The sequence below is a fragment of the Plectropomus leopardus genome, chromosome 5 (genome assembly GCF_026936395.1).
Source record: "Plectropomus leopardus strain MGB_pleo_1.0 chromosome 5, ASM2693639v1, whole genome shotgun sequence".
Classification (NCBI taxonomy): domain Eukaryota; kingdom Metazoa; phylum Chordata; class Actinopteri; order Perciformes; family Serranidae; genus Plectropomus; species Plectropomus leopardus.
The window spans coordinates 28,276,431-28,293,019 of record NC_142180.1 but is presented as its reverse complement, the minus strand read 5'-3'; the positions used below and the strand labels follow the sequence as shown (position 1 = coordinate 28,293,019).

General features: G+C 39.5%; 1 protein-coding gene across 2 annotated transcripts; it reads left to right on the top strand.

Annotated features, from left to right (window-relative positions):
* Positions 1-386: 386 nt before the first annotated feature.
* Positions 387-11,880, top strand: rgmd (RGM domain family, member D). Of its 2 annotated transcripts, XM_088077882.1 has the most exons (4): positions 387-443; positions 4,351-4,499; positions 7,738-8,246; positions 10,232-11,880. In XM_088077882.1, the coding sequence occupies exons 1-4, from the start codon at positions 406-408 to the stop codon at positions 10,928-10,930; spliced, it is 1,395 nt and encodes a 464-aa protein (XP_087934008.1). In that variant the 5' UTR covers positions 387-405; the 3' UTR covers positions 10,931-11,880. The 2 variants fall into 2 exon arrangements, with proteins under 2 accessions (XP_087934008.1, XP_042370404.1); XM_042514470.2 differs by lacking the exon at positions 387-443 and having other exon boundaries at positions 4,256-4,499.
* Positions 11,881-16,589: the final 4,709 nt, after the last annotated feature.

The window sequence follows — 16,589 nt, the reverse complement described above, 5'->3', positions numbered from 1 at the left end:
TTTTAACGTAGGTAGTATATACATATTGCTGGGTCATGCAACGCAATATGCTCATAAGGAAACACGGGAAGAAAGAGGTCTTTCTCCGCCCATCAAGCCTGACAGGCGGTATCCGAGTTTCTTTCATGTGCTGAATTCATCCTTACCGTCCACCTGGATCAATTAACTGTTTGCTTCAGTGGTCATCAGTCCCGCAGTGTGCAGCTCATTTAGTAGACAGAAGCTTATTGAGGGAAACTATGGCTTCGATTCTGTTAACTTTTATCTTATAGGATCTTATCTAATATTATCTTTTATCTTCGCATGGAGATGCATTATTTGTCATCACTAAAGTGCCGAAAAAGCATTTTCTCATCTTCAGCTCTTATACACTGAAGTAAATAATGTTTTCTTCTTCTGCAGGAAATGTCACCACTCAGTCCTGAGGAGAAACACTGTAACAGGTGAGGCATGTGCTGAAGGAATTCATTCTATTTTGCCATATAGTCTACACACCATCAACATCAAATCTCCCTCCTACACTGTCACTGCCCCGTGTCCAAGTTGTCACAAGGAATATGAAGTGTAACCTGTTTGATGGGATTTAAAATGTGAACATAAAGTGCAGCCATAAAGCAGATCAACCAACCAAGCCTCCAAAATTAGCTGAACAAACAGAGTAAGGTAGAGCCCTCTGGGGGGGTAAACTTGGCACAGTGGATCCAGTGTGACAGAGGCCCTTCTGGCAGCTCAGAACAATCCAAATGTTCCACTTGGGTTGAGCTGTCTTCGTTTCCCCCTCCACTATATATATCAGCCCCACATCAACATGGGCCTGTGAAGACCTTTCACAAGACTGACAGGCCACCTGAATCACACAATTGTGTGGCCGGAGGAGCCTGCATGTGTATAGAAAAACCAGTGATCCAATAACTGTCTGGGTTCACTTCTCTCTCATAAAGTCAGGAGGGAGGCGCAGAGGGAGACCCACAGCTACAAGCCAACAGCTGCACCAAAACAAAGCTTTAACTTTTATTCTAATGCTAGGAATATCACAACCTGTGACTGTTGATTTTCTTAATACCAATATTTTATACAGTAATTGGCTGGTGGGCTAAATTTCTTTATTTGCATGGCACAAAAATTGCAAAGTGTACTTCAGGAAAAAAAGACTGAAAGCTGGTGAGTGTATGTGCCTTGCAGATGGTCCGGCCTCGCAGCAGCTGTGCAAATGAAAGACTGAGTGTCGTTGAAGGAGGTGAGAGAAATGGAAAGTTGGCCACAAAAGGAAAAGAGTAACATGCACGTTGCTAACTCAAAATGTAATGGAAAAATGAATAGCTTGCTGAGATTTGCTGGGAGAAAATAATTGAGTCAGAGCGTTTTCTCTGAATTTTGTTAAGTGACAAAAACTGACAATGCTCATGTGTTGTTGCAGGTAAAACACCACTTTGTAGCCTTTATAATGACTAAAGAAGGCATGTATTGACCTCTAGCATAAAAAAAACACTGACATGGGGAAAAATCTATGTTATAGGTTTCCATATTATAGGTTATTATAGGTCATTATAGGTTATGTAACCATATATTTCTCCTCAGCCTCAGTCATTACACTTTAGTCATCATGTCAGGATAATGCTAATTCTACCTTCAAAATAATGCACCTGGTGTGCACTTATTAGCCTCTATATTTAGAATATTTGCTAAAAAACAGCAACAAGTCCCAAGTTAAGTCCCAAATCAAGACAGGCAAGTCCTTATCAAACCAAAAGTCAAGAATGAGAAGTCCCAAGTCAAGTCCCAAGTCCTAAACTATGCGTTTTGAGTCCTAAGCAAGTCACTCTTCACCAAATGTAATGCCAGTTTTACAAGTCATATACATGCAAAAAATAATGAATGTTTTTAAAAACTTGCATTTATAAGTTTAAAAGAAGTTTGTTGGAAAATAAGTTAAAGTAAGTCAGTTTTTGCATCTCTGTAATTTTCGACCTGATTTTCTTGACCATCACATAGTTTTTGGAATACAATTAAAATGATCTTTGGTATCATTTTTTCAAACTGACACTCATGAATGTAACTTTAGTTCTTTATTGTTCTCAGATTCAGACATAGTGAATCTGGGGAATTAAATGTTGATTTGCTGGAAATTAATTGTATTAAATTAACTTAGAACAGGAAATGAATAGATTCAAAGGCACACTTTATAAAAAATACTTTTTAATCTTTGGGGGAAGGTATTAAGTTTTTTCAAGTCAAAAGGCTCGAGTCCAGGTGAAGTCACATGTCATTGAAGTCCACGCTGAGTCGCAAGTATTCTTAATTTTGTCAGGTTGATCCTAAAGTTTTCAAATTTTCAACTGAGTCTGACTCGTGTCCAAGTCATACGACTTGTTAGGCGGGATATAATTTTACTTCACACACACAATTGTCAATCTTACTTTATTATTTAAGCACTAAATCTGGAGTGAGAAAACAACAGGTGGAAGAATCCTGCTTAATGCTGAAAACATGCAAACATTTGTCCTCAGAAGGAGGAGGGGGAGTCACGCAGGACAGTTGTCCCTGAGTCCTTTATAATGCAAAGAGTCTGTTTCTTAACACAGATAAAGAGTAGGGATGTCCCTATCTCGTTTTTTTTTTTGCCCTCGATCCCAATCCAAGCCATTTGATATTGACATTTCCCGAGACAGAGTCCCGATCTGATACTCGTATTCACCTGGATAATACAGATGCTCAACACACACTTCAAGTACTTTAAAGTTATATCCAGACTGTTTAATAGCTGTATCCAAACAGTTCCTTAAAGGTTTTTTAAATTTAAACAACTGAAAAATATTTTTATATGGCTCTCATCACAGTTCCACTTTGTGCAGCATTTGCTTGTTTTTTTTTCAATAGAATAACAAATATAACTCAAATGTGTCTTCAGAAATTGCTCTCACATCCATTAAGTGGATGTAAAAAAGAACAGAACACTATAAAGTAATATAATCACAATTCCACTTAAAATTAGTGTTAGAGATTAACTTTAACAGTCCCCGTCACAACAAATAAAATTTGGTACTAATTCATCTTATTACAGCATTATAGTAAAGCTAGTTCACTAAAAATGAACAACAAAAAATTCAAGTCCACTTAAAGTGGTGTAGCAGCTCTACTTATTGGAGTAGCAACATTACAATAAAACCAGAATATCTGCTACAAATTGTACTCTGTGTTTACACAGAGTACTCACCTGTAAAATCGGGTGGGGTGTGTGTCAAAATAACCGATCCCGATCAATTTAAAAAAAATTGCATTAATTAGGCCAATTACGATCCTTCTGATCGGGACATCGCTAATATAAAGTAGGGTGAGGTCAGGTAATGTGGGACAGCAGGTAAGATGGTAGAAATAAGGTTTTTCATCTTCCATTGACCTTTACTTAGCAGCAGACTCTATGGGATGTCAATGTTTTTAGCCTGTGTGGTCGTACAGCTGGCTCGCAGAAAGCTCTCCTTTGCTGTTGGTACAATCTATGATAAATAATTCCAAAACTGACATAATGTACGATGACTTGACCATAGTGATACTAACAATGAGCATTTAGTTAAACGTCTCATTTTAACTAATTTCCTGGCTCCTATATCTGTGTTTATGCATCACTTCTCACATGATCTCCTTCCAGCCAATCATGTTTGGTCTCGGCCATTATGCTATAAATTAGCTGGGTCACGATTGTCGAGCATGCACCGCTGTTTGTTTTCAAAAACACTCAGCCACTGGTGCCATTGTGTCAGCATGCAGGAAAACAAAAACAAAAACTGGCATTTAAATACTTGTTTACTAAAGTTATACATTTAATCTATTTGTTTGTGTGATTTTTCAAAATACGATAATTTTGAGCATCTGATTCGATCATATAACATTTCCAATCTGGCAACACTGTACTTAAGAAAATCTCCCTCATTTTCACAACCTAAGATTGGCAGGTATGCAATGGTACCTACTGGTTAGATAAAAAAAATAAGATAGCATGCAGAGATTTAAGTGGTTTTCTTGTTAAACTACCAAAAGTGAGTAGTACCCTAGTTATAATACCATTATAAACACAACACCCTGTGATTCCTCAGTAATAATCAGGGTAATTATACATTCACACCGCCCTCTCTGTTGTTGAGGGCACTTTTCCACTGTCCTCATCCAAGTAATTGCCACTACATGTAAATATCAAGTGGTTAGTGAATAATTAGTGTTTCATTGGCCAGCAATCACCTCTGGGTCCCGTCTACACTTTAGACCCCTCCCCCGTAGAGCCGCCCTGAAGACAGGGGCCCCTTTTTGAATGACAGCGTTGGGAAGGAAGACGAATTTTTGTCTGATTTCCCGCAGCCGCAGCGTCGATGAGAAGCAGTCGAGGAACTCCATTCTAACTGAATGGATTGGTATGGGGAGAAGCGGACCACAAATCACGGCTAAGCGGCAGCTTTGGGACTGTGTAACGTTGACGATGGTTTTACTTTCGCTGCTGTTTCGACCAGGTAAGTGTCGCCTTTTTTCCCCCCAATCCGTGCTCCTCCACTCCTCTCCTGCATGCAAAGCTGAGTCCCGCTTTCCCCGCAATGGAGGTGGAAAAAGTTAACTTTTTCCTCTTGTTGCGCGACTGAGCTCAAACTCTAACTGATTTAAACTTTTCTCACGTATAGTATCTTTTAGTTTTAGTGGTTTTTTTTGTGTTTAAGACGGGGGAAAGTGGCTGTTGTTTGAAAGTATCCCGTCCACAGAGGGGACAAAGTAATGTCCTGTTGCTGCGGAGTATCCCAGCCTCCAGCCAGCACTATCGCTGCTAGCCGAGCAGCACGAGTTGACTCAAACCACGGACGTCTTTTTTGGACACATTTTCACCTATTCTCGCAAAACACAACAACACCAAACAACTTGTTACCAACCACTTAACAGCTATCCCGTTTTACAGAAACACAAACACCGCTGCTTTTGTGGTTTTATCAAGTTTTGTGGAGTTACGGTTTAGCTGCCCGTTAGCATAGCTCGCTAGCCTTTGGCGTCCAGCAGCACCCGCAGTCAAACCAAAAGAAAACCACGGAGTTTGTTTTTTTAACCAGAAAATGCCACAAATCCGACACCAAACGGCCTTTATAACATTCAAGCCACGAGTGTAACTTCAACACAAAGTTTTTACTGTTTTAGTGTACGGCGAAGCGAAGTGGATCATGGTATTTTCCCCTATTCATGCTTCATTTATTAACTGTGTTAGCTACCATGCATGGGGGTCCTACTTTTTGGCCTCTGAACGTGTTGCTCACTCCTTTAATCAAAGTTAGAGATCAGAAACCACTATCACAGTCGTGGGTATGTTTTGTTTGGATTAAGAAGCTTGTTTATGTAATATTTTTGTAGCCAGTTACAAATATGTTTTTGAATTGCGTGTTTATGACACACTTGGGACTCATACGGTACGATTTTTACTCAAGAGTTTTGTTTTCAGCTGTTAGTTAAACATGTATTAACTCTATTAGGTAATCTGTGACAGCTACTCTCAAAACAGTTGTATTAATTTATTTTGTAAAACTGCAAAAGTCATTTGGCATTCCCTGACAATGGGCATTAGTGATAGCATTATTTTGATTTTTTTTTTTTTTTTTACAAAAAGTGTTAAAATCATATGACTAAAAGTTGTCATACATGTAAGATTTCCTATTGACAGAATATACGCATTTAACTTCATATTATTTGTTAAGGCAGGAAAACTGCAAATCAGTATATCTTGATATAAGGATTAAATCCAGATAACCCTTTCTAAAGACACCTGGAAACTTCAAGGGGTGGGGGGGTCGATATAGCATATTATTATGATAGTTTTGCATGACATTCTGTGAATTATCAATGTTGCAAATACAAATTAAACTTTTGGTAGTCTACTAGAATAATATAAACGAATTGCCTTTTGAGTTCACTAAACACAGTTTCCTGATATTAATATGAAGTTAGATGAGCAGACATTGGGTACACAATTTGCAGATGAAAAAATGTTTTAAATGTTTAAAATTGCATTAACATTATATCATGACATAAATATTGCTATCATATTGCATAGAGGGGCCTCTGGTGATTCCCAACCCTACAAGCCCCTCAGGTTTCTATTTATTATTTCGGTACTTTGTAATAGCTTTATCGAACTGGATTTAGCACCAAAAGTTTTTTGATAGTAGACTTACGGTTGAAATGTGCAAAAATAGTTTCTTGAATGCATGCAAATGTTTTGCAGAGTTATGTAGGTTAGCCTATTTGTTGAACAAATCCTTTTTAAAAACGTGTTTATTTACACTATGTCAAAGTGTAATTACTATATTTTACATGCCACTGCATTACCATTTAATACAATCAAAGTTTTTCAGCCTTGTTTAACGTAAATAGTGAGCTGATCTGAGTTAGTATGGTGCTTACTGTTGAAATGTTGAAAAAAATATTGAGTTAGTCTGCAAACTAAAGACTGGGTCATATGGTACACACTGTCCCTATTTACAATTCTATCTAAAATTTACTAATTATAACATACTAAAACATAGCGTATACTGTTTGTTTGGTCATTTGCTTGTTCCTTTTCTGTTCCTATGTTTCCCACATGGTCCTCACACTTGTTGGTAGCCTAAGTGGCCAGAGCATAGAGACCCTTTAGGGAGATGCGTGGTTGTTGATGTCTGTGCGGGCAGTGATTGTTTGAAAGTCTCAATCACAGCAGACTTGGGTGACGTCGCAGCGAGACAGGGGAGGGTTGCAGAGTGCCTCCAACTTGACCTCTCACACTCCATCTCGTTTTCTTTTTAATCAGAGCTCATGTCAAGATGTATTAATCATCCATCATGCTCCTTCTTAGCACATCAGATATATGTGGAAGGGAAGAAACTGCAAAAATATTCATGTGTTCTGGTGTGAAATCCCCATGTTTATCTTGTCTTTGTCCACGCTGGTGGGAGATTAGACAGTGTTTTGGAACAACGCGAAGATTATTCTGTTGCTAAAGAGGAGCAGTGTGTTGCAACCAGCCCTGTTTTTTTTGCTGATCTGAAATGGGAAATGTATCCAAAATACAGCAGGAGTCAGTCAGCATATGACTGAAATGAGCTCCATGAATATCCACACCTTGACTTCCCACAGAAAAAGTTCATGTTGTCCTCGGTAATAAATATCCCAGTTGTCAGTCATAACTGAACAGAAAGCCCAACATTTAGGCAACGGCACCCAAATATCACAGGCTAAACCTAGCGGCCCCCTCCATCTGCCCTCTAGCTTCCAGGTTGGACCCTGAGTTGCAGAACAAGTGCGACACTTTGTTTGTGATCCTCTCGAAGTTAGCAGCCCCCGTACACCGGGCCCTGCCGTGCCATGCAGTGTAGCTTAATGGACGTCAATTACCTCAGCAACAGCCAAACCACATTCAACACCCTGAGGCAAACTAACACAGGTTGGTTTCCTCCTACAGTGGGGCTACATGCTATTTCTGTGAGGGCTAGTTGGGGGAAATAAGATTTGACTGACTCTGGAGCACAGTGTGGGATCATGGCCTCATGAGCTCACGCATTTGGGTTTTAATGGCTCTCCTGATTGAGCTAAACTTGATAGTGGAAAAGTTTTGACTGTGCTGCCTCGTGCACTCTGCTGAGGTAATGTATCTGTAAATGTCAGATGGATTTTAAGATTAGGTTAAAGCAGCAAGACATTGCAATACAAATGTTGATGCTTATTCTTTTTGTTTTCCAGCTCACTGCCAGCAGTGTCGAATCCAGCGCTGCAACGCGGAGTATGTGGCTTCTACCTCACCCTCTAGTGGTCTGCAGGAGGACGTGGCTATGGATGTGGACTACTGCATTGCCTTGCGGGCCTACGCGTTGTGCACCCGGCGTCAGGCGCGCAGCTGCAGGGGCGACCTGGTCTACCACTCGGCCGTCTTCCGCATTAAGGAGTTATTCTCTCAGCACAACTGCTCCAGCGATGGGCCCACCTCCTCCGCCAAGGTCCCCAGCACATCACGCCCAGCCGTGTCGGAGCTGTGCGACTACGAAAATCGTGTCCTCGTGTCCGGCTCGGCCGGTCAGAAGAAATATGCCCACTGTGGATTATTCGGAGACCCGCACCTACGGACTTTCCGCGATGAGTTTCAGACCTGCAAGGTGGAAGGGGCGTGGCCTCTGATCGATAACCGCTTCCTGTCTGTGCAGGTGACCAACGTGCCCGTTGTCCTGGGCTCCAGCGCCACAGCAACAAGCAAGGTGAGGATGGTTTTGAGTAGAGCTGCAACAATTAGTCAACTGACTAAAAATTAATTGTCTAAGAAGACTGTGGGCTCTAAGGAATATTTTAACATTTCATAAATAAAACAGTTAGTCAAGTGAAATTGATGAAACATTAGCAGATGAATCATTAATAAAGTAGTCGTTCGTTGCAGCCCTATTTTAGAGCAGCAGTACCTAACTTTTTTCGGTATCCGACCCCTAAGAACGAAACGGTCAACTTGCCAACCCTCTCACATTTTGCACTTCTTTTAGTTTTGATCGTCTTTCACATATTGTTTACTTTAAATTCATTATAGAGGCCCGAACAGTAAATCTTTTCCAATATTGCACAGGGGGGAAATCAAGGATTAAAGAAAAATCTGGCAAAAATAAACAAAATCACGGCTCCTCAGATTTAGTTTACAACCTCTCAGGGAGGGAGTCGTGCTTTTCTCACGACAACAACCAACGACAATATTTGAAACAAATGTTTTGATTGTGAGTTTGAAACTTATGGCCAATATGAGCAGGCTTTTTCTGGGTGCTGGCTTTCTAGCTCAACTATTGCCATAAAGTATCAACATGTGAAGTTAATCGTCATTCCACGGTGCCTCTCGAGCCTCCAGCATTCCTCTTGTCTTGGAGCTCCTTCAGATCTATGAGGGAAAGGAGAGAGGAGGGGAGTCCTTCGGCGGTGTTGAATCACAGACATGCTTGAGCGCTCTACCTTTAACACATGGGTGGTCATATGGTAGTGATTAACGCTCACTCAAACATTTTCCTCCACCGCCACGATCTGGAATGTTTTTTCACCCCTCTGGTCAAATAATTAACTGGGTGCTTTTTGTGTAAATATGGAATAATGTGGAAAAATAAGGGAATAATTGGACAGCAGCGAGGGTTTTTTGATTCTGTTAATGAAATGGGCTGGTTTGTCATGCTCTAAATGTTTTTAAATTGGTAAAACCCATATTGGGTCTTTATCTTTGTTTGGAAGTGAAAGTCACATTGGTATAGGCTCACCATGAGCAGACTGTGTCCATTAAAAATAGGTTAATCAAGCTGCTTTTACAAGAATCTTATGCTTAAATAGTAAATAATTTTGACTTGACTTTCCATACACTTGGTAGTTTGCGGTACCCTGCATGAAAACAAAGCATACAAAACAACAAGCTTTAATATTGTGCCAGAGATTGCTGCACAAACTCTTTCAACGAGAGTCTGCATTGTGTCCTGGCTGTGCAGCCTAATGCAAACCTGTACTGTGGGTATGTCTGTGCCAGCACCCGCATGCCCCCATCATGCTTTTGGAGTTGTTTGCAACTGCCAGACTTAAGACAGGAAATCATCCATCAAATACAGTATCCCCGTAAGTGTAAACTTAACCACAGCCACCGCTTTGTCAAGCTACTTTGAAGAAACAGAGGTTAGGCCCCAATTTTTTTAAAGCTCAGCTGGAATACAAATCACAGTCAGTCATTGAGCAAGCACTAGTGCCAGTGCAGGAGAAGTGCTGGAAGATACATGGGGATTTGAGGCTGTTATGAAACTGTTGTGTGAGCCAACATTGAGGCAAGACTGGTGGAGTGCCTTCAGTTTTAGTAATTTGTTTTTGGTAAGAAAGAAAAGGTGATGGTGAAGACCACACAATGATTGTAACTGCAGTGTTTTCGAGCAGTCTCCTCTTTGGGTGGTAACAGTGTAGTGGACCACTGACAGCAATCAGTGTCACTCCGTAAAGAGACCAGAGTGGGCCATCAACACCTATCACGACACTCAAAATGTTTGGTTTGCTGCCGCCACCTTGTGGCTTTAATTGGTACTGCTCTTCAAGATTGACTGGAGAGTCTTCTTTTGTTATTATTACTACATTTAAAATGTTCTACTTCACGTTAGGAAGAACCATCAAACTATAGTTTAGAATAAATATTAGTGTTTTAATATTAACTTAATTCTGATCTCATGTTTTTCTCTTTTCATAGATCACAGTGATCTTTAAGTCTTTCCACGGCTGCACAGATCAGAAGGTGTATCAAGCCACCACAGAAGATCTGCCGCTTGCCTTTCAGGATGGGACGCGCAGTGGCGGTGAGAGCGGCAGCCTGACCATTATCGAGCGCGGTGGGTCTGGAGTGGGCCGGCAAGTGAAGATACAGGCCCGTTACATCGGCACCTCCATCATCGTCCGGCGTGTGGGCAGCTACCTAACCTTTGCTATCCGCATGCCTGAGGACACCCTGGACTTTTCAGAGGACAATGGCGGTCTGCAGCTCTGTCTGCACGGCTGCCCACGCAACGAGCTCATCAAGGAGCACACGCTGGGCCGTCAGAGCCAGCAGCCCCGCCTGCAGGGCACCAACACAGAGCTGGGTCCTCTGCGGCCTCCTCACCAAGTCTACACAGTGGAGCGGGCCACAGCAAAGTGTAGAGAGACTCTGCAGGTGGAGGATGTGTACTTTCAGTCCTGTGTGTTTGACTTGCTGACCACAGGAGATCCCGAGTTCTCCATGGCAGCCTACGGCGCTCTGGAGGATTTAAAGGCGCTGCCGCCTAGTAAACTGAAGCAGAATTCCCCGAGGACTCCACGTCTTTACAACCGAGGAGCGTCACACACGGCGGCTGCAGCAGCAGCTAACAACTCCCTGCTCTCACTCCTACTCCTCATTCTGCTGCTTTTGTAAAAAATACATATAAATGATTTAAAAAAGAGAAACATGGAGACAGAACAGAACGTGGAAGCATTACCAGCTTGAGGAAAGAGTGACTAGAGCTCAGACATATATATTTGTATTTTTCGTGAATGTTTTTTGCAATTTGTGAATGTTGTGATCTTTTCCTGTTCTTGTCATTTGAAGGATTTCACACTCAAAAAACGATGGTATTTCTTCCCACTTAACATGTTCTGTGGATTCATTCATGGGTCACATCATCAGTAGTAAAAAAAGACATAAAAAACCATGTGGTTTGGGGTCCAACAGTATAACATGTTTCCACATGCTCAGTATTAATTGGTTTACAGCGATCTTTTAAAACTCCTAATTGTGTGTGCTGATGTCACGGCAGCTAAACAGCATTGAGTTTTTTGTAAATAGAAAAGTCTACATGATGCACGACCTTAACACTCCAGCATGTACGAAGCTGCACATGTAACCCCATATTGTTTGTGAGCTGTTTTTCTGCAGAGCGATGTGGCTTTTAGATCCTTTATAATAACGGCACTTAACAATTTTAACAGTTTTGTGTATTCAAATGGTATTTCTTTGTCTATCTCAACTGTTATTTCAGAAATTTGGCATGCTTACTACACAGGATCCAACAACTGTATGTAAAAACTACCTATCCATAATATATGATGTGTCAGTGTGATATTCAACCGTCATTCTCCTCTGTGAAACACTCCCTCTTCAAGCTGTTTGGCTTCCAGTTTTAAAGGTTAAAAAAACACAAATCTTTATATAATAATATATTAAAAGAGTGTATATATGTGTTTTATATTGTGTACATTTGCCTGTGTATAGATGTTTTAACTGTAATATGTTTTACATTTGTTGTGTTAAGTAGGTTATTTTGAGACATTGTAAGAAAAACTAATATGTTTGTAATTTTCTGTATTAAAGTGTTGGACACTCCAGATCAAGGTTGTTTTTTTCCCTTTTTTTCCCCCACAACTGTTTTCTAGTGTTGTTCTGATACTGATTAAAATGTTTTGATTTTAAGTAAATAGTTTAATGTTAGTCATTAGCAACATAGCAACAATTTGGCAATATTTGACACTGGAAAGTTGTACCAGTTAAGGATTTCTACCAGAGTCATGCCAAACTAACAATAGCAGCCCTCTCACATTCATACAGGGTTAGTAGTATACATTAAAATAAATATAAATGTTATTTTTTAAGGGACTGTTTGTTATTTATGAGAGGGGAGGGGATGATGCACAATTTGGGAGGTAAATATTTCCTTAGGTTCGGGAAGGGAGTTATGGTTTTTGATTTGGCTAAGGGGAGTGATCTTCATCTAAAAATGGTCCTATTTTGTATTTATTGTTAATACCTTAAAAACCTGTAAGTGGGTTTGAAAGACATGTTTTCTTTAAAATTCTCCAAAATAACACCATTTATCATTGCCGAAAACTGAAATATGGTTATGAATGGTGAAGAGGGGCTCATGCATTTCCCCCAGTCACTCAGGGAGGCTCAAGTTAAAATATTTGTAAAACAGGAAAGAGAACAGTCACACCCCAGCAGCCCCTACTCTGACATAATAATAATATTAATAATAAATAAAGAACAGTCCCTAATACAATGGTATCAGATCAATACTCAGTTTGCAAGTTCAGGTATCGGAGTGGACATCAGAAGGAAAAAGTGATATTGGAACATCTCTAGTTTAAATGATGTTTTCCCATGACATCATATTATATCACACAGAGGTTTTCATCAGCATCCACGTCCCCTTAAACCAGAGGTTATGAATCCAAAATCTAATAAAGCAACATCACAGGAGGGAGAGTGAACTCGTCTTTCATTCGGTCGATTATTCACAGTTCTACAAGCACCATTTATTAGATAACAATAGAACAACCATAAAAAAGCAGCTACACGATCTTTTGCTGGAGTTGCAACATTACGAGATTTTCATGGCATGATAACTGACTCAGAACATATCGTGGCTTCGTGGTATCACGGTTTTACAGAATTATTGTTATCAGTCAGAATGGCCATTAAAAAGATTAAAAGAGAAGGGTTGGTTTTGGTTAAACAAATGTTTTCTAACTGCAATTAATGCTAAAATAGTCTCCCTTTTGAAAACAAATAAATAATAAAATAAATGTGAGATTCTCTGTCCAGTTGCAATCTTTTTCAATATCATAGATAAGCACATGTACATGGTATAATAATCAACCTTCATATCACCGTATACCTTAAACGGGTACAGTGGTGCGACCCTCGTTTCTGCCATCACAAATAGCCTTGCAACTGGTCTGGCACTGATAAAAAAAAAGTCTTATAAGGCACTGAATTCATTAAAATAAGGCCTTAATTGGCAGTAAATGTCTTAAATTCATCTTTAAAACTCTTAGAAAAATGTTTAGACATGGGATATACGATTTTATGAGGGCCTTTTGTTTGTTTGTTTTTGATTTTTGTTGTTTTTGACATGTAAAATCTCAAAAATAACTGGTAACATCTATTTGGCAAATAATTTAATAAATTCCTCTTCTTAAACTCATAATTTTGAGAATCCCAGCAGCGGAGCCTCACATTCAGAGTGAGAAATATCAATTTGCCCAGAAAACTATAGACATGAAAGATATATGAAAAGATATTTCCTACTTCTGTTGCTAAACCAAACAGATACTTTTAAGCTAAAGTAATATGTTCCTCGTCTTCCGTGTGTTCCACAAATGGTTGTTTTATTCAAAATTTAATGTAGATAATCTCACTTTTTCACTGAACAAAGCACCGTCATGTTTTATATTACAATAAACATTTGGACAAAATAAAATAGTCTTCTTCAATTTTTGTCAAACTTAATTACAAGTGGCACTGGACGTTTATTATGAGTGTTAACTTGCCTTAAGCCGCAGAAACTCCGAGAAAGCTACTTTGTACGATGCTGCTAGTTTTTTTCTGTTAAATACGCGTCAGTTTTCAGTCGCTTCGGTGACAAACAGCACTGAGATGATAACTCATCAGAGTGGGCCTACCTTTCGACGTCTTCTGTTGTAATATGAGCACACCTGGGGGTTTGCGGTGAAGTGTCCAGTCTTCTCTCGCTCCTTTCATCCTTTTCTAGTGTCCATTCATCGTTTAACTCAAACTTTAGTCTTTTTAACATGGAAAAATGTTCTTCTTTGCGGTGCGAAGTTTGTCACGACGACCCTTGATGCAGCCTAATTAAGGACTCAGCACACCTGTGAAGCGGAGTGATACAAGCATGGAAAAACAAGTGCCAGTCAGCGCTTATTGAAGGCCTCTTGTCCAATCAGATTGCTTGGTCGGAACTACTACAGTGAGTCAAAACACCACACATAATATGACAAAAAAACACGGGAGCTTTTCGCCATTTATAAATCTGAACCAATTGGCTTCATTTCTTTCAAAAACATGGGAGGAAGGCAATAAGCAACAAAAGAAGAAATGACCCCCAAAGTAGCAAAAAATTAGTCAAAAAAGTGCAAGAACAATTCCTGAAAATTAGTTAAATAAATAAATAACCAACAAAAAGAAATCACCTTCGAAAAGTGCTTAAACACTATAAGAATTATGTATAATATTTTAAAATATGTAATTATTTGAATTATTACTATTATTTTCCCATGTTTTTTTTTTTTTTTTTTTTTTTTTAAGAAATCACACCAATTTGCTCAGGATTCATAGTTTTAAAAAACCTATGAAAGGCATCTTAAAGCAGCATAAGAAAAGTGATATTGCTCTTTTTAAAGTGTTAAACAATATGTGCATTCAAAACCCTACTTTAGTAAAAGTAGTTAAAGCATCAAAAGTAAATGAACTCGTTTTGCAGTAAAATGCCCCTGGTGACTGCTATAATATTAAGAACTAACACAATGTTTTACAGCGGCAACATTTTCTAACTGAAAGCCTGTAATTCCACTTGTGTCCTGATGGGGTCCTCAGTCCATAAGGCCTGACAGCTCCCAGTATACAGACAGTTTTGACAAGCTGGCTGTGTAGCTGTAGGGATCCACAGTATGTTCTCAGTCCCCTGTGTAAATGTTACCTCTGAGTGCTGAGCTGGCTGCTGGCTTTGCTTTTGTCTGCCAGAGCGCTGCATGGCTCCAAATAGGATTTAGTCTGTGGTTTAACACCAGGTTAGAGTCAACACACACGCACGGTTGCTGATATTTGCACTATACACGAACAATGAGTGCTCTGATTAGAAAGAAGGATGTGATCAGTTTTTATCGGCATCAAAAATGCAATTAAGAAAGCTCCTGCACACTCCTTATGAAGACATTAAGAATTAATGCGTTATAATTAGTAGATGTAGATTTAATTTATATCTTGAATTAAGTTAAAAGTGTCTCGGTGCTTTTATTACTCTGAGTGACAGAATGTTTCGTCACACATGCAATCATACTTAATCTCTCCATGTCCCATTTCTTCAAATAAAGACAACAGCGCAGTGAGCTGCATGGGTGGAAAGGAGATGGCCAATGAAACGTGTCACCATTTGCACCCGTTAGATGTTCAGCACCCTCGTGTCCTAAATCGAGTCTTCCTTCAGTGACTCTATCACCTCGTTCTTAATGTAAGGAGGACAGGAGAGAGATGGAGAGAGATGGAGAGAGATGAGGAGGTGATTGTGGACTGGTGGTAAAAACTGTACTCAAGTAGTGTACTTAGGTCAGGGGTGTACCACCAACATGCGGCCTATGAATGAGCAGTCTCCGTGGGCCCTCGCTTGATCCGCATGTCTCCTGCACCTTTGATTTTTTTTTTTTTTTTTAGAAAGTCAGTTTACTTTCTTTCCCTTTCTTTGCTGTCTTTCTATTTTTATTTTTTTAACTTAGTTTTTGCAAAAGACATGACAGTGTTCGTCGTTGCTCCAGCAGCATACGCAGTCAATCAGCTCTAGCTGTGTTTACAGATGACTTGTAATGCAGGGACGGACTAAACCACTATGCTCCTTTAACCATTTAAAACTTGAGTAAATAGGCTTGATTTTGAATGAAAGAAGAAATGACCCAAAAATAAGCATGGAATTAGTAAAAGATTTAAGAAAATGACTGAAAAATTAGTTTAATTTTTTTGTGAAGTTATGGTAATTATAAATATGATCTTCCCCTTACCTTTTCCTTTCTTCCTGAGACATGTTTCCCTAGCTTTTTTTCCAAATAATTTTCTTAATCTACTAACTTTTTTTGCTATTTGCTAAACATGTAATAACAGGTTGCTCGTTGTCTTTTTCCCATGTGTTTGAAAGAAATCAAATGAATTTGCTCAGGGTTTGAAGGTTTAAATACTTATGAAAGGCATCTGACTGCAGCATAACGAAAGTGGGTCAGAGGGCCCCTTACGCTTTTTGAGGGCCCCATCCCACTGGGGCCCTGAGTGTCCCCCCTATACGACGTCCTTGACTTAGTTACAATTTTTATGTAATTAATTTGGGATTTTCCAATTCATGCTACTTTTGAATTTTACTCCAATTAATTCCATAGGAAATGATTGTACTCTTTCCTTGACTACATTATCTCTCAAGTAAAGTTACCCTTCAGGTTACAGTTTCAGTTTAAAAAACTCTATGATAAGCTTATAGAATACAAAACAGTATGAAAAATGTAATCAGTGGATTCCAAACTTTGTGGCCCCTTTCAAA

Bases quoted from the DNA above. Each gene is read 5' to 3' on its own strand.
- rgmd (XM_042514470.2), top strand. From the start codon at position 4,304: ATGACAGCGTTGGGAAGGAAGACGAATTTTTGTCTGATTTCCCGCAGC. The intron at 4,500-7,737 runs GTAAGTGTCGCC...TTTGTTTTCCAG, and splicing joins TTCGCTGCTGTTTCGACCAG to CTCACTGCCAGCAGTGTCGA. The intron at 8,247-10,231 runs GTGAGGATGGTT...CTCTTTTCATAG, and splicing joins GCGCCACAGCAACAAGCAAG to ATCACAGTGATCTTTAAGTC.